Below are 17,634 nucleotides of genomic sequence, written 5' to 3' on the forward strand. Positions count from 1 at the left end.
TTGGTGGTTCCAAACTTCTTCCATTTAAGAATGATGGCGGCCCCTGTATTCTTGGGGACCTTCAATGCTGCAGAAATGTTTTGGTACCCTTCCCAGATCTGTGCCTCGACACAATCCTGTCTCGGAGCTATACAGACAATTCCTTCGACCTCATAGCTTGGTTTTTGCTCTGGCATGCACTGTCAACTGTGGGACCTTTTTATATAGACAGGTGTGTGCCTTTCCAAATCATGTCCAATCAATTGAATTTACCACAGGTGGACTCCAATCAAGTTGTAGAAACATCTCAAGGATGATCAATGAAAACAGGATGCACCTGAGCTCAATTTTGAATCTCATATCATTCATCATGTCTAAATACTTAAGTAAATAAGTCCTTTTTTTCTTTTTCTTTCATCCAAAATGTCTAAACCTGTTTTCGCATGATCATTATGGGTTACTATGTGTAGATTAGATTAAGGATTTGTATTTATTTAGTCTGTTTTAGAATAAGGATGTAATATAACAAAATGTAGAAAAAGGGAAGTGGTCTGAATACTTTATGAATGCACTGTATGTGAAAATGGTGTGTTTCTATGTGTAGTAGTAAAATAGAATAGTAAATGTTTAACTTAAAAAAGAAATTGAACTAGGCAAGTCAGTTAAGAACAAATTCTTATTTACAATGAAGGCTGACACCGGCCAAACCCAGGCGATGCTGGGCCAATTGTGCGCCGCCCTATGGGACTCCCAATCACGGCTTGTTGTGATACAGCCTGGATGGAGGAATATAAGTGTTTCCAATGACACCAGTGTGTGTTGTGATTTTTGACCAAATGGGAGTAGGCATTGTCTACTGATTGGTTGATGTCATTGCGAACACTTGTATCGTTATCTTTTTTTTACTACAAAACATAGAAACGTGTCATTTTAAATGTATGTTGATGTTAGGTTGGTGCTGTGAGCCCCACACTTCTGGACACCCATGTAAATCGAGTCCAAGCCAAGACAGCAATGTTGTCATAAGTGGCATTTGATACGTTTGATATGTTTTCTCTGCTTTCCGTTGAACTACTAGTCAGCTTATAATCGTGATATAATGAAGAAATTGAGTGATTTTAAAAATATTTTTTATTAAATGTCTTCCTCCAGCCCTGGTCGGACATGCGGCAGCTTTGATAATGAGATTGTAATGATGAATCACGTTTACAAAGAGCGCTTTCCCAAGGTAGGTATTATTTTCTGTCTAAGCCCCCTTTTTTTCCCTAGCACATCAATAGATTCATCCTCCTCACAAAATACGTTCATCGTCCACTTTTATATGTAGCTTTTAACTGCTTTTTATTTGCCATTTTTACGATCTTCTCTTTTCAATCGTCTATGATGTGCGTTGTTGTTTATGGTGCACACTTTAAAGTTTATCGTAACAGTTGCTGTGATCTCCAGGCCACAGCTCAGATGGAGGGGCGTCTGCTGGACGTCCTCGCCGACTGCTCCCCAGACAGCACCCTGCCTCTGGCTGACGGCGTGTTGGGCTTTATTCAGCACCAGCTAGTGGAGCTGGCCAGAGACTGCCTGGACAAGTCCCAGATGGGACAGGTCACCTCGCGCTACTTCATGGAGCTGCAGGAGAAACTGGAGAAACTACTGCATGAGGTGAGGTTCTCTCCAGAATGACTCAGCAAAAGTCTAATGCAATATGTCTGCATCAGGTAGGCTCTCTCATAGGAATAGATTAACATGAGTGTATTTGGGGATGGAGCTTTTTAGCACTGTCAAATTGCTGTGGTCTGAAGAGTTGCTCTCATTTCTATTGGCTTTCTCCTGAATGAGTCCGTTAACTCTGTAGTATGTGGGCTGTTCTATGAAACGCGTACTTTTTTGGACATGCATGTTTTTTAAGAAATTTACTTCAACGCCTGTTCTTTCAACATTCAGTTGCATGGAGGATATGTTTAGCCTATGGGGCTCAGGCTCAGTTTACATACACGAAGTTGACTGTGCCTGTGGATGTATTTCATGGCCTACCTTCAAACTCAGTGCCTCTTTGCTTGACATCATGGGAAAATCAAAAGAAATCAGCCAAGACCTCAGAACAAAAATTGTAGACCTCCACAAGTCTGGATCATCCTTGGGAGCAATTTCCAAATGCCTGAAGGTACCACGTTCATCTGTACAAACAATAGTATGCAAGTATAAACACCATGGGACCACGCAGCCGTCATACCTCTCAGGAAGGAGATGCGTTCTGTCTTCTACAGATGAACGTACTTTGGTGCGAAAAGTGTAAATCAATCCCAGAACCACAGCAAAGGACCTTGTGAAGATGCTGGAGGAAACGGGTACAAAAGTATATCCACAGTAAAACGAGTCCAGTATCGACACAACCTGATAGGCCGCTCAGCAAGGTAGAAGCCACTGCTCCAAAATGGCAATAAACAAGCCAGACTACGGTTTGCAACTGCACATGGGAACAAAGATTTACTTTTTGGAGAAATGTCCTCTGGTCTGATGAAACAAAAATAGAGCTGTTTGGCTATCATAACCATCGTTATGTTTGGAGGAAAAGGGGGAGGCTTGCAAGCCGAAGAACATCATCCCAGCCATGAACCACGGGGGTGACAGCATCATGTTGTTGGGGTGCTTTGTTGCAGGAGGGACTGGCGTACTTCACAAAATAGATGCCATCATGAAGGAGGAAAATTGTGGATATATTGAAACATCAAGCCATCAGTCAGGAAGTTAAAGCTTTGTTTCAAATGGGTCTCCTATCCAAATGGATAATGACCCCAAGCATACTTCCAAAGTTGTGGCAAAATGGCTTGAGGACAACAAAATCAGGGTATTGGAGTGGCCATTACAAAGCCCTGACCTCAATCCTATAGAAAATGTATGGGCATAACTGAAAAAGCATGTGCGAGCAAGGATGCCTACAAACCTGACTCAGTTACACCAGCTCGGTCAGGAGGAATAGGCCAAAATTCACTTGTGGGACGCTTGTGGAAGGCTACCCTAAACATTTGAACCAAGTTAAACAATCGAAAGGCAATGCTACCAAATACTAATTGAGTGTATGTAAACTTCTGACCCACTGGGAATGTGATGAAAGAAATAAAAGCTGAAATTAATCACTTCTATTATTCTGACATTTCGCTTTCTTAAAATAAAGTGGTGATCCTAACTAACCTAGGACAGGGAGTTTTTTTTCTAGGATTAAATGTCAGGAATTAAACTGAGTTTAAATGTAATTGGCTAAGGTGTACAGTGGGGCAAACAAAGTATTTAGTCAGCCACCAATTGTGCAAGTTCTCCCACTTAAAAAGATGAGGCCTGTCATTTTCATCATAGGTACACTTCAACTATGACAGACAAAATGAGAAGAAAAAAAATCCAGAAAATCACATTGTAGGATTTTTTATTAATTAATTTGCAAATTATGGTGGAAAATAAGTATTTGGTCAATAACAAAAGTTTCTCAATACTTTGTTATATACCCTTTGTTGGTATTGAGAAACTTTTATTGACCAAATACTTATTTACATGCCTGCAGTAATGAACTGTGGCATATGAACACCACTGGAGGCAGGAGTAGAGGGGGCAGAGGTAGAGCGGGCACCGGGGGATCCCAGTCGGTGTCTGAAAGAAAACAACATAAAAACAACTATTTGTATTGTATGAGCCTTATCACATAAAATAAACATATGTATTGTATAGAGCAGAGGGAACAGTCACTAAGGTGAAGTGCTGTTCCATTCAACTCCGGCCATTGTTGTGGGCCTGCCCTCCCCCGAACAGCACCCAATGGATATTTCATATGGAGAGGAGTAGCAGGCGCAGTGGCCATGTGTGTGTTTGCTGTTCTACTCCATTCCATTTGTATAAAAAATAGAATATATATATATATATATATATATATATATATATATATATATATATATATTGCTCAAAAAAATAAAGGGAACACTTAAACAACACAATGTAACTCCAAGTCAATCACACTTCTGTGAAATCAAACTGTCCACTTCTACATGCTGTTGTGCAAATGGTATAGACAACAGGTAGAAATTATAGGCAATTAGCACGACACCCCCAATAAAGGAGTGGTTCTGCAGGTGGGGACCACAGACCACTTCTCAGTTTCTATGCTTCCTGGCTGATGTTTTGGTCACTTTTGAATGCTGGCGGTGCTTTCCCTAGTGGTAGCATGAGACTGAGTCTACAACCCACACAAGTGGCTCAGGTAGTGCAGCTCATCCAGGATGGCACATCAATGTGAGCTGTGGCAAGAAGGTTTGCTGTGTCTGTCAGCGTAGTGTCCAGAGCATGGAGGTGCTACCAGGAGACAGGCCAGTACATCAGGAGACGTGGAGGAGGCCGTAGGAGGGCAACAACCCAGCAGCAGGACAGCTACCTCCGCCTTTGTGCAAGGAGGAGCGGGAGGGGCACTGCCAGTGCCCTGCAAAATGACCTCCAGCAGGCCACAAATGTGCATGTGTCTGCTCAAATGGTCAGAAACCGACTCTATGACGGTGGTATGAGGGCCCGACGTCCACAGGTGGGGGTTGTGCTTACAACCCAACACCGTGCAGGACGTTTTTCATTTGCAAGAGAACACCAAGATTGGCAAATTCGCCACTGGCGCCCTGTGCTCTTCACAGATGAAAGCAGGTTCATACTGAGCACATGTGACAGACGTGACAGTCTGGAGACGCCGTGGAGAACGTTCTGCTGCCTGCAACATCCTCCAGCATGACCGGTTTGGCGGTGGCTCAGTCATGGTGTGGGGTGGCATTTCTTTGGGGGGCCGCACAGCCCTCCATGTGCTCGCCAGAGGTAGCCTGACTGCCATTAGGTACCGAGATGAGATCCTCAGACCCCTTGTGAGACCATATGCTGGTGCGGTTGGCCCTGGGTTCCTCCTAATGCAAGACAAAGCTAGACCTCATGTGGCTGGAGTGTGTCAGCAGTTCCTGCAAGAGGAAGGCATTGATGCTATGGATTGGCCCGCCTGTTCCCCAGACCTGAATCAAATTGAGCACATCTGGGACATCATGTCTCGCTCCATCCACCAACGCCACGTTGCACCACAGACTGTCCAGGAGTTGGCGGATGCTTTAGTCCAGGTCTGGGAGGAGATCCCTCAGGAGACCATCCGCCACCTCATCAGGAGCATGCCCAGGCGTTGTAGGCATGTGGAGGCCACACACACTACTGAGCCTAATTTTGACTTGTTTTAAGGACATTACATCAAAGTTGGATCAGCCTGTAGTGTGGTTTTCCACTTTAATTTTGAGTGTGACTCCAAATCCAGACCTCCATGGGTTGATAATTTTGATTTCCATTGATAGTTTTGTGATTTTGTTGTCAGCACATTCAACTATGTAAAGAAAAAAGTATTTAATAAGAATATTTCATTCATTCAGATCTAGGATGTGTTATTTTTGTGTTCCCTTTATTCTTTTGAGGTGTGTGTGTGTGTGTGTGTGTGTGTGTGTGTGTGTGTGTGTGTGTGTGTGTGTGTGTGTGTGTGTGTACAGTGCCTTGCGAAAGTATTCGGCCCCCTTGAACTTTGCGACCTTTTGCCACATTTCAGGCTTCAAACATAAAGATATAAAACTGTATTTTTTTGTGAAGAATCAACAACAAGTGGGACACAATCATGAAGTGGAACGACATTTATTGGATATTTCAAACTTTTTTAACAAACCAAAAACGGAAAAATTGGGCGTGCAAAATTGTGGCAAAAGGTCGCAAAGTTCAAGGGGGCCGAATACTTTCGCAAGGCACTGTATATCATCACACACCCAAACAATGCATCACTCACACACCCAAACAGAGACACACACACTATAGCCAATGTCTACTTTACACATTTCATTGCAAAATATATATATCAATTTCTTAGCAGAAAATATTTGTGTATATATATTTCATAAAATGGCATTAGCACTTACCTGTCCAGAAGTACGTCCTGTCCTTGCAGAAACAGCTCCTCAGCTCCTGTTTGAATCATAACACTCAAAGATTCCTCAAACAATAAATCTCTCACTTTCCCGATTGTAATCTGTATACTTGGACTTCGCTTTTCCTGATTTATTTGCCATGATGTCTTCAATGAAATCGTTGAAAAAACACTTTACAAAATACTACTTTCCAAAATACTGCTGTGCGTAACAAGCGAGAATGGAGATCGTTACACGTGCGTTTACAAACAAGGAATGGTGGTCCAACCCATAACCATCACATACTGGCATTTACCTCAGCTCATTGGCCATCTACCCAGCTAGATTTTAAGAAGATCAGTGGTCATTGGGCAGAAATGGTCAATCAACGAAGCTTCACTAAAATGATTGGTGCGCAATGAAGTCATTGCTCCTTGTCTTCAAATAAGTTCACTTCGGTCAATACTCCCCGCAAAAAAAACAACGTTTGGCTGTGTTGCAAACATCCAGAAGATTGCACTGAAACCAACCATGACTAGATAAACGATGGTTTACTGTGTGTAATTACGTCGAATGCTCCGTAAAGAGTTGATAGAGATGGAATTCACGGCACAAACAGTTTGCAAAATGTTTAGATTTAGGCTAAAAATGGATTTTTATCAAAAAACGGCACTTCATTTGACCACTGGGACCGTCAGGAAGAGAAATAAGAGCAAGATATCAGAATGTAAGTCATTTTACCTTCAGATGTGAATGTGTAAAAACTCATGGTGGGATTTTCTATTTTTTTTGTTGATTACTCTTAAACAAAAGCATGGTATTTGTTCTCTGTAATAGTTATTTTTTAAATTGGAAAACGTAGTTTGATTACCAAGATTTTAATCTTTTGAAGGATGTAAAACACTTGCATTTTCAAGAATGTGTAATGTTACGGCGTTGTATTTTTAGTTGTCACTCTGAAATTTCCCCTGATGATCCCTGTACGGGGATCGCAGCCATAACAGGAAAAATGCATGGTTGTCTTTGACACTTGAGGGTGCATCACAGCAATAGTTTTACAAATGTTAATTTTATAGCATGATGTAGCACTTCACCTATAAATGTGTATATATTTCGTATATAATCGTTTGTCTCAGCCTCTTATGTACAGGATACTTCATAAGACCCAGTAGCGGGGCATCGGTGTATCATTTATCTCTAGAGTAGCCTTTATGCCATCGATAGGGTTTTGCATTTTTACAAGTGAGGTGGCTGTTAATCATCGAACTTCATTTCTGCCATGAGAGGTGAACCTCTGCCATCACTGTTTCGGCTGTGATGGTGGCCTCCACCACCTCGTGGAGTTGGGCTCGGTGTAAGACTTGAACACGGTGAGCATAGCGGATTATCTTCTCTTTGGTGCAGTCTTTCACTTGAATACTTACCCTTACTCATTGCTAGTCCGATTTAGGTCAAATATGTACTTTTAACTTGTAAAGTTTAACTTAGGCCAAAATTGTTTGAGCTTGATCAGCACACAGCCTTTCCCCAGAGTTCTATGCAGGAAGTCACTTTGTAATTTATTTTCTACGTAATGTTTCTGCTACCGTCTTGTGACCGAAAAGAGCTTCTGGACATCAGAACAGCGATTACTCACCTTGACTTGGACAAATAATTTTTCTTTAATGAGTCGGACGGGAAGGATATACTCCAAACACCCAAACAGGCCCTCATCCCCATCATTCACTGGAGTACATTTTTTTGCGAAAGCGATCAGGGCGACGAGTGACTAATCTGCCTTTACTGTCAGTACTGTTAGCTAACGTTCAATCGCTGGAAAATAAACGGGACGAACTGAAAGCACGTATATCCTACCAACGGGACATAAGATATTACAGTGTCTAATGTTTCACCGAGTCGTGGCTGATCGAGAACATAACATACAGCTGGCGGGTTATACACTGTACCGGCAGGATAGAACATCAGCCGCTGTTCTTTTTTGAGGGCCCATGTCAAACCAGAGTTGTGGAGGTCTGATTTATTTTGGTTTTTCACCTGTTGTCAAGCAGAGGCACTGAGTTTGAAGGTAGGCCTTGAAATACATCCACAGGTACACATCCAATAGGCTAATTGACATCATTTGAGTCAGTCAGAAGCTTCTAAAACCATGACATAATTTTCTGGTATTTTCCAAGCTGTTTAAAGGCAGTCAACATACTGTATGTAAATGTCTGACCCACTGGATTTGTGATACAGTGAAATAATCTGTTAACAATTGGTGGAAAAATGACTTGTCATGCGCAAAGTAGATGTCCTAACCGACTTTCCAAAACTGTAGTTTGTTAACAAGAAATGTGTGGAGTGGTTGAAAAACGAGTTTTAATGACTCTAACCTAAGTGTATGTAAACTTCCGTTGTCTTCTCTTTATAGCAGACCCTATTTCTATGGACCGGATTAAACACAACCCAATTATTACTCTTACATTGAAGACATGGAGGGAGGTTCAATGCCAATAAACTGAGTAATGACATTTCTAGACACGTGCCTATATTTCACAACCCAGCCTTTCTCCCTGCTAATATGTCCCAAGGATTTAGGGAATGGGAAAAGAGGGCTTTGTAGAGTCTCTTAACTATTCAAAGGCTCAATTTTTATATATATATATAGTTACCTTCAGGTAAGGCAATTAATTGTAAAAGGATTGTTTAAAAAAATGACAGAGCCAATTACACCTATTGACAAGATGATTGAATCACTTTATCAAGGGGAAAACATTGGAACCATTTTCAAATTTTTATCACAATATCCTTAACATGCCAACATATTTTTAGATAATCTTAGGAACTCATGGCAGGTTGAATTGCAGGTGCAGATATCAGAGGAGAGTTGGGGAAATATATGGAAAACACTATATAAAGCCACTGCATGGGAGTTTCAATTCAAAGTATTACATTTTTTATGAGCCCTGAAACTTTATAAACTTTTCCGTGTTGACAAATGGGTACTTTATCACATATTTTGGCCGAAAATAGTATTTTGTTATTCAGGACATCACAGGTATTATTATTCAACCGGACCCATGTTATCTCCTCCTAGGTATTGTTCCTGTGGAAACACACTAATCCTCTCCACTTAAATTGCTAGATTATCTTTTCGCAGCAGCAGCAAGGAAACGTGTAACAAAATGCTGGGAAAATGAACATGCACCCTCAAAAGATATGTGGTTAGGTCTATGCGGGGAACTTGCTGACATTGAGAGAATTACATCAATCTTGCAACATAGACAGCATAGGTACGAAGGTGTCTGGTCAGAGTTCCTGACATATCGTACGTGTTTTATTTTGTAATTTATGGGCTTTTGTTTGTTTCTGTTTTTGTGTGGCTTAATCCAAGTGGTATACTTTATTCAGAATCTTGAAAAATGTGCTCTATACAGCCAAAATGTACCCTTAACATGTGAATGTAACTACTCTCCTTAGTAACGACAGCAAAGATCAGTTGTGTATGTACAGTACGTGTTCTTTATGTGCTCTTTTAATAAAAGAAAGTTACAAACAAAATAGCATGGTTGGTTACAAGCCAATAAAATGGCAGCCATCCCCTCAGGCGCCATCATGTATGAGATGATTATTAATAATGTGGACAAAAGAGCAAGTCCTATTTTAATTTGTCAAACTGCAGCAGAGCATCAATCATGTCACCAGAATAAGACCCTCAATATTTATTGGAGAAGAGCATAAAGCTCATCGCCATGCACTTCCACGACCCTGTGAAGTTCATCATAATTTATGTAGTCTGTATCCTAAGAAACGGCATGTTTTCCCGTGTTGTGTGGTCCTGCCATTACGACATGTTTACGTTGATGGTTATTATATTCATATTTGCGCATCAATGTTTTTACTGCCTATTCTTACATAATTAATTTTAGACGCATATCCCACCTTTCCTATCTTATTTTGTTTGGTCGACATCAGGAACGTTTACCGACATGTTTTATCTGATACAGTGCATTCGGGAAGTATTCAGACCCCTTTTTCCACATTTTTATACGTTACAGCCTTACTCTAAAATTGATTTAAATTGTTTCCCCCCCCCCCCCCCCTCAATCTACACACACTACCCCATAATGACAAAGCAAACAGTTTTAGACATTTCTGCAAATAAAAATTAGCTATCACGTTTACATAAGTGTTCAGACCCTTTTACTCAGTACTTTGTTGAAGCACCTTTTGCAGTGATTACAGCCTTGAGTCTTCTTGGGTATGACGCTACAAGCTTGGCACACATGTATTTGGAGAGTTTCTCCCATTCTTCTCTGCAGATCCTCTCAAGCTCTGTCAGGTTAGATGGGGAGTGTCACTGCACAGCTATTTTCAGGTCTCGAGCTGTTCGATCAGGTTCAAGTCCAGGCTCTGGCTGGGCCACTCAAGGACATTCAGAGACTTATCCCAAAGCCACTCCTGCTTTATCTTGGCTGTGTGCTTAGGGTCGTTGTCCTGATGGAAGGTGAACTGTCTGAGGCCCTGAGTGCACTAGAGCAGATTTTCATCAAGGAGCTCTCTGTACTATGCTCTGTTAACCTTTCCCTCGATCCTGACTAGTCTCCCAGTCCCTGCCGCTGAGAAACATCCCCACAGCATGATGCTGCCACCACCAAGCTTCACCATAGGGATGGTGCCAGGTTTACTCCAGAAGTGACGCTATGCATTCAGGCCAAAGAGTTCAATTTAGTTTTTTTCAGACCAGAGAATCTTGTTTATCATGTGAGGTGCCTTTTGGCTAACTCTTAGTGGCCTGTCATGTGCCTTTTTTTAAATATTTTTTTTTACTGAGGAGTAGCTTCTATCTGGCCACTCTACCATAAAGGCCTGATTGATGGAGTGCTGCAGAGATGGTTGTCCTTCTGGAAGGTTCTCCCATCTCCAAAGGAACTCTGGAGCTCTGTCAGTGACCATCGGATTCTTGGTCACCTCCCTGACCAAGACTCTTCTACCCCCGATTGCTCAGTTTGCCCAGCCAGTGAGCTATAGGGAGAGTATTGATGGTTCCAAACGTATTCCATTTAAGAATGTGTTCTTGGGGACCTTCAATGCTGCAGCATTTATTGTACCATTCCCCACATCTGTGCCTCGACACAATCCTGTCTCGGAGCTCTACGGACAATTCCTTCGACCTCATGGCTTGGTTTTTGCTCTGACATGCACTGTCAACCGTGGGACCTTTATATAGGCAGGTGTGTGCCTTTCCAAATCATGTCCAATCAATTGAATTTGACAGGTGGACTCCAATACGTATTTAACTAAGTTATTTCTTTTTTAAGTTTTTAATACATTTGCAAACAACATTTCTGAACCTGTTCTCCTTGTCATTATGGGCTATTGTGTGTAGATGTGAGTCTTAATCAAAAATCTATTTAAAAAAAAAACCAATGTAACAAAGTGAAGGATTCTGAATACTTTCCAAATGTATGTACTTTAAGCGCATTAAAAAGTTGGCTCGAATCCTGGTTATTGATTTACACTTTTTTAAAGCCTCCTGTGTATTGAGAACAATAGCTTGGAATTGGTTATTTGATACTGTAGGTCCTCGCTGTGCTTTGATTCTAGACCATTAGTTGGCGCCTGCCAAATAGATCTCTCCAGTCTTGGATGTAATTGCATAAGTAGGGCTCATTGCCTAACTTTCCATAGGACCAATGCTTAATCATTGCTCTCCATACAATGGCTTGCTTTTATTTCCTGCTGTTAGTTTTTTGGCATAGTTTTCCTTGTATGTCATTAATTGTTCAAATATAGGACGCATCAGAGTTCAGTCCTCTTATGGTTTGTTTTTGTCCCAAGACCAAGGATGTACCCTCTCTTCAAAAAGAAAGCGTCACATCCTAGACGGAATTACAGTATTATGCAACCCTGTCATTGTTCGTACACGTTGTTGTACTTTCTCGTTAGACGGTGTTGCAGGCTCCTCAGTATCCCCTATTACAATCACCATTTGTCAAAGCATCGACTACAACTTTAACTTAGATTTTTCAGAAAGATGATTGCCGGTCTCATGCCTTACACATGATCCAAAGTTATTTCTGCCACATTTGTAATAACTTGAAATGGTGAATACTAAGCCAACTACCAACTGATTTTTAACTAATAAGGAGCAATTCAAAAACCTTCTTGACCCAAATCTTTAAAGGGGCAATCTGCGGTTCAAACAATAACGAAGATCAGAGATGGGGCTGGAGAAATGTAACCACTTTAAAATTCCTAGACGGCGCTATGGTTGCCATGACCTCACAATTGTTTTCAATATGTTTTGATGCTATACAGTGTTTGTTTACAATTACATAATTTAAAGAAAAGACCATTACAAAGTTAGATTTTGGGTTCTGATGGGGTGCAACAGTTGAACTAAGCTCATGAGGCATTCACAAGTTAGTCTTCGAGGATCAATGGATATATATATCGTTAATTCAAGAAATGAATGTAGCAATTGCAGCTTGACCCTTTTTTAAGCGAGAACAGTCTGGTTATTTGATTATGAAAGAATTAGTTATACTGTGAGTGTTCTATTTGATTATCGTTACTATACAAACTAAGCCACTGACATTTATAACCGATTTTATTTTGTAATGCTTCTATGGAGTTCCATACCAATGTATCGCAGTGGTGTCATAACTTATTATTATGTTTTGCTGGGTGCTTATGTACAAGTTTGTATTATACGCATGTGTCAATTGTTTAAAAAAAATTGCATATCCCAACACCCTCATAGTGGGGATGCTGCCAGGGTCAGACATCAACAGTGACCCTGAAGCATTTAGGGTTAAGTATCTTGCTCAAGGGGACAGATTTTCACCTCGTCTTCTCAGGGATTCGAACTAGTGACCATTGGCTCAATGCTCTAACCGCTAGGCTACTTTTTAAATAATGGTTTCACTTTTTATTTGGTAAATATTTTCTTAACTCTTTCTTGAACTCCACTGTTCGTTAAGGGCTTGTAAGTTTCATGGTCAGGTCTACATGTGACAAATATAGTTTGAATTGATATTCCTGCTGCCTATGGCATATACCAGGCATATAAGGTTCTGTATTGTTCTTGTCATGGTCATCAGGCGTATGAGCGGTCAGACAGTGAGGAAGTGACTGTCATCATCAAGCTAGTGAAGAAGATTCTCATCATTATCTCCAGGCCAGCCAGGCTACTGGAGTGTCTGGTAAGATTCCAACAATCATAAACAGTTTATTTTTTTTTCTCTCCCATTTCAGGAAGTGGCGCTCCTAAAGCAATTGCTAACCAACACAACTAATATGATGCGTAACATCCACTATGCGTTTTTGTCCAGCCTCTGATTATAATACATTTTTCGTAGGTTAAGTACATTGAGCGCTAGACTTGTGTACTCACTAGCTTGTTACAGGGTTATAACGCTAAAAACCCTGGTGTACATCGACCTATGTAATGTGAATCGTAACAGCCAATATTCCTATGGTCTTTACACCACCAATAGGAGTTTAACCCAGAGGAGTTCTTGCACCGTCTGGAGGCAGCAGAGGACCATGCCAAGGTGGGCCAGGTCATCAAGACAGACATCCCCCGCTACATCATCAGCCAGCTGGGCCTCACCAGAGACCCTCTGGAAGGTACAGTACCGTGGGGATTCCTCTTCCACCATCTCTTTTTAATATGAAGCACTTTAGGGTTCTTTTAAAACCTAGCCAAGCGGCTACCTGTTGAAAAGGTGCTCCTACCTGTTTTTGATTCTCTCATGTTGTCTCTGAATATAATGTGCAATAGATCAACTTGTGATCCCACCGAGTTGCGGAAGGGTGACATTTGTGAGGATGGCATGGGTCATGTTCATCTGGGCATGCACGATAAAACATTTGCTACAGTAAATGAGTTTTTTTCGTATTGTCCAGGTAATCTCAACAGGTTTCAGTCTTGTTTCCTTTCATTTGGTGCCTGACCATTCTCTCTCCCAATGTTGTACTGTAGACATGGTCCATCTGGAGCAGACCTGCCCTGGTCACGGAGCGGCCTGCAGAGACTCTGACGACACTGGGGAGGTAAGGCAACCAGAAACACTTTCACTGCAGGATTAGTTCCGCTAAGCTATGTATTAGTGTAGTGTAGCGTGTACTGTGTAGGCCTATAGCATGAACGTGCACATTATAGAATTCGCTTGGCTTTAGATGAGATGCATAGAAGACAGTTAATGTTCTTATCATTTTTTTTTAAACACATACTCTGGCAATTACACGGCATGTTTAATCATTTGGACCTGGCAAATGTGTTCAGTAGAAATAGCTTTGTTCTTCAATTTTGTGTCTCAGAACCGGGCAGCCTGCGCTCCTTCTCGCAGGAAACCAGTTGAGAGCGACTTTGACACCCTCAAGCTCATCAGTAACGGGGCCTATGGGTGAGTACGAGCTCTTTGTTTGTAGCAGTGTGTCTTTTTTTGAGGAAATCTTAGTGTGCAGAACGCAGAAGTGAAACAGAAAGAGGATATCTTGAATGTGTGTGCTGCCATACAGATGGCTAAAATGCTAGAATGACATTTCTTCAACAAATACCACGCCAATGTTTATGACCAACTGGCCAAATGCCTGTTCAAATATGTTGAGTGGACCAACTGCGCCATATTAAGCTGGGTGTACACTATACGATTTTGGCCCTGATTTACCTATCCCAGACAAGTTTTTGAGATCGGAGACAAAATACCCATGTCGTTGCTTACTCGAGGCACGCGGCCGTCACGAACGCTCGTTTATTGTGAGCGGGTCAGAGACCCAATCTGAGGGCTACCAATCCCGTCTTTGAGCAGTCCAGGACTTCCCAATGTTTATTTTCAAACGCGTTTGATTTATCGGCACAAAGTCCGCAATGTTCTTGTAGGGTGAGATGTGCAACGACAAGTTTTGAGAATGGCGATCAGCAATAGCAATGAGAGCTCGCCAGTGAAATGATGATATTGTTTTGCGTCACCCAGAATGCGTAGACGCAGGAGCGACGACTATAACTAGTATGCGTCTGCACTTGCCTTTTGCCAAAGTGTCAAATCGTTATAGCTCTGTTCACAAGCAAATGTTATTCAATAAGAAATATTAGCTAGAAACGTTTACTCTATGGCGAGTGTGAATGTCTGACTGAAAACGTTTTGAGGCCGCTTCGAGCCACCGCTCGTTCAATGATGTGATTCGATTGTTTTTCTCGAGACCGCGCGGCATTGACCATCCTCACGCTCAAGTGAGGAATCTTGTGGCGCCTGACGCCGTCTGTGCCACATCGTTGAGTGTGCGCACCGCTACGTTGGCGAGACAAAAAACAACAAACGACTGGAAAGACAGTCGTTTTAATGTGAGAGGCTCAGCGACGTTAGGATTTAGAAAGTTGTGTAGTGTACACCCTGCATTGCTTACCATTGTTTGTCCAATCCTCTCAGATCACCAAAAGGGACCAGGGCCTGTGTCTTTTTTAATAGTTTTACAGAAGACCGCTTCCTCTTTCATCTCCACAACACAATATGGCAAAAGCAATACGATTGATGCGTACTGGTCGTACTCTCACATCAGTGCAGAAGAAGTCATTTAAGACTGTTATAAGAAGCACTGAAGTAACTGACTTTTTTTCCTTATTTTCTTTCTCTCTCCCTCTCTCGGTCTCCCCTTCGCTCTCCTTTTCCACGGCCGCAGTGCCGTGTTCCTGGTGAGGCACAGGGAGACCCGGCAGCGTTTTGCCATGAAGAAGATCAACCGTCAGAACCTGATGCTGAGGAACCAGATCCAGCAGGTATTTGTGGAGCGGGACATCCTGACCTTCGCCGAGAACCCCTTCGTCGTCTCCATGTTCTGCTCCTTCGAGACGCGCAGACACCTCTGTATGGTCATGGAGTATGTAGAAGGTAGGTTCTTAATGTAGATGTACACCCCTGCAGACTCTCACAGACATAATGTATATGTACATAATGTACACTGGAATGACATACAAGATGCACACGGTCACACACACACACACACACACACTGATTTTTACACACTCAGATGCTACATATTGATTTAGAGACGGTACTACTTTATGGTTCTGGAGCATGACCGTGCGTCAGAACACCACCTTACTCTCCTTCGACCCACATATTCTAAACGTAATGACTCCAAATTCACTCTTTTGGGTGTCGAAGAAGCCCAAGGCGGAGATGAGTTGAAATGATTGTCAGACCACAAACTGTTATAGCAGCTGTAACTCTGCTGCCTTGCAGTTCAAATTCAAGTCTCGGCAGCACACAAATCAAATCAGGTTCTCATGGTTGTTGCTTGCCAGCCTTTTACACAGTCTGTTGGCGTACCTTCTTCCTCCTCAGGTGGAGACTGTGCCAACCTGTTGAAAAACATTGGCCCACTGCCAGTGGACATGACCAGGATGTACTTTGCAGAGACTGTCTTGGCACTGGAGTACCTCCACAACTACGGAATTGTACATAGAGACCTGAAACCTGACAAGTGAGTCTGGAACCTGACTAGCCAGGTGTCCTGCTCATATTATACATTAATGGCAGTGTGTATTCTACTTTGTGTTCATGTGTATAACATACATTCTGGATTTAAACAAGGCTTCGTTCTGCATTTTTCACTATCCAGCAACAACTTCTGTTTGTTCGTTTTGTAAACTATTGTTTTCTAATGCATTTTCTTCCTGTGTAGTTTGCTGATCACATCCATGGGCCACATCAAGCTGACTGACTTTGGTCTGTCCAAGATCGGCCTGATGAACATGACCACCAACCTGTATGAGGAACACATTGAAAAGGACACAAGGGAGTTTATAGACAAGCAGGTGAGCTCTCCATTTCTCTGTCCTCTTTCTCTAAATGTTTGTCTTAATTGGTTTATAATGTCCTCTACAACTGGCTTGTCTGTCTCTGTCAGTCTCATACCTTCTCATTCAGTTTAGCTACCTGACTTATACTCTCTCTCTCTTGTCCATTGCCCATTCTTAAATCCTCCCTTCTGGTTCTCTGTCCCAGGTGTGTGGTACTCCGGAGTACATTGCTCCAGAGGTGATCCTGAGGCAAGGCTATGGGAAGCCGGTGGACTGGTGGGCTATGGGCATCATCCTCTATGAGTTCCTGGTGGGCTGTGTGCCTTTCTTCGGAGACACACCCGAACAGCTCTTCGGACAGGTGGTCAATGGTGAGAGTCATCTCCTGAATGGGGGAAACGTTAGCCTGGTTAAATTAGACTGAATGCTATGTTTACTGTGGTTTTTAATCGTTCGCTCTGGTTTATCCAGGCTAGGGTAACATGGCTCTGACTGGTCAAGTTAATTCAATGAATAGGCTCTACAGGCACCTCCTGTCTTTTTGCCATGGATTGCCTCTGTTGCATGGTGCAAAAAGACTGATTCAAACACACCCTCTAATTTTTCTTTCAAACATCTAGTCACCAATGTCAAGATGAAGTTCCCGTTATCAATATCACAGTTCCCACCTACCAGTCTGTTTTGAATCATTGTCAAATGTTTCATGTTGTATTGTGTGTAATTCAGATGATATGGTATTCAGGAAATTTGTTTTTCACAGATGACATCATCTGGCCTGAGGGGGAGGACGCCCTGCCTGCTGATGCCCAGGACCTGATCACCAGGCTGCTGAGGCAAAGCCCTCTGGACCGCCTCGGGACTGGTGGGTGGGCCTCTTTATTGCTGCCTTCATTTGTCATTTTGGAGTCACATTTATTGTAAATA

General features: G+C 42.1%; 1 protein-coding gene across 6 annotated transcripts in view; it reads left to right on the forward strand.

Annotated features, from left to right (window-relative positions):
* Positions 1-17,634, forward strand: part of LOC109874482 (microtubule-associated serine/threonine-protein kinase 3) — a 58,280-nt gene that overhangs the window by 21,468 nt on the left and 19,178 nt on the right. For all 6 annotated transcript variants that reach the window (XM_031810603.1, XM_031810604.1, XM_031810605.1 and 3 more), the window contains 11 exons: positions 1,132-1,207; positions 1,426-1,635; positions 13,007-13,108; positions 13,403-13,535; positions 13,891-13,961; positions 14,229-14,314; positions 15,588-15,796; positions 16,253-16,391; positions 16,593-16,725; positions 16,916-17,081; positions 17,471-17,572. In XM_031810603.1, the coding sequence (XP_031666463.1) occupies positions 1,132-1,207; positions 1,426-1,635; positions 13,007-13,108; positions 13,403-13,535; positions 13,891-13,961; positions 14,229-14,314; positions 15,588-15,796; positions 16,253-16,391; positions 16,593-16,725; positions 16,916-17,081; positions 17,471-17,572 (1,427 nt within the window). The remainder of the gene's footprint in view (positions 1-1,131; positions 1,208-1,425; positions 1,636-13,006; positions 13,109-13,402; positions 13,536-13,890; positions 13,962-14,228; positions 14,315-15,587; positions 15,797-16,252; positions 16,392-16,592; positions 16,726-16,915; positions 17,082-17,470; positions 17,573-17,634) is intronic.

Source organism: Oncorhynchus kisutch, linkage group LG30 (assembly GCF_002021735.2).
Source record: "Oncorhynchus kisutch isolate 150728-3 linkage group LG30, Okis_V2, whole genome shotgun sequence".
Lineage (NCBI taxonomy): Eukaryota > Metazoa > Chordata > Actinopteri > Salmoniformes > Salmonidae > Oncorhynchus > Oncorhynchus kisutch.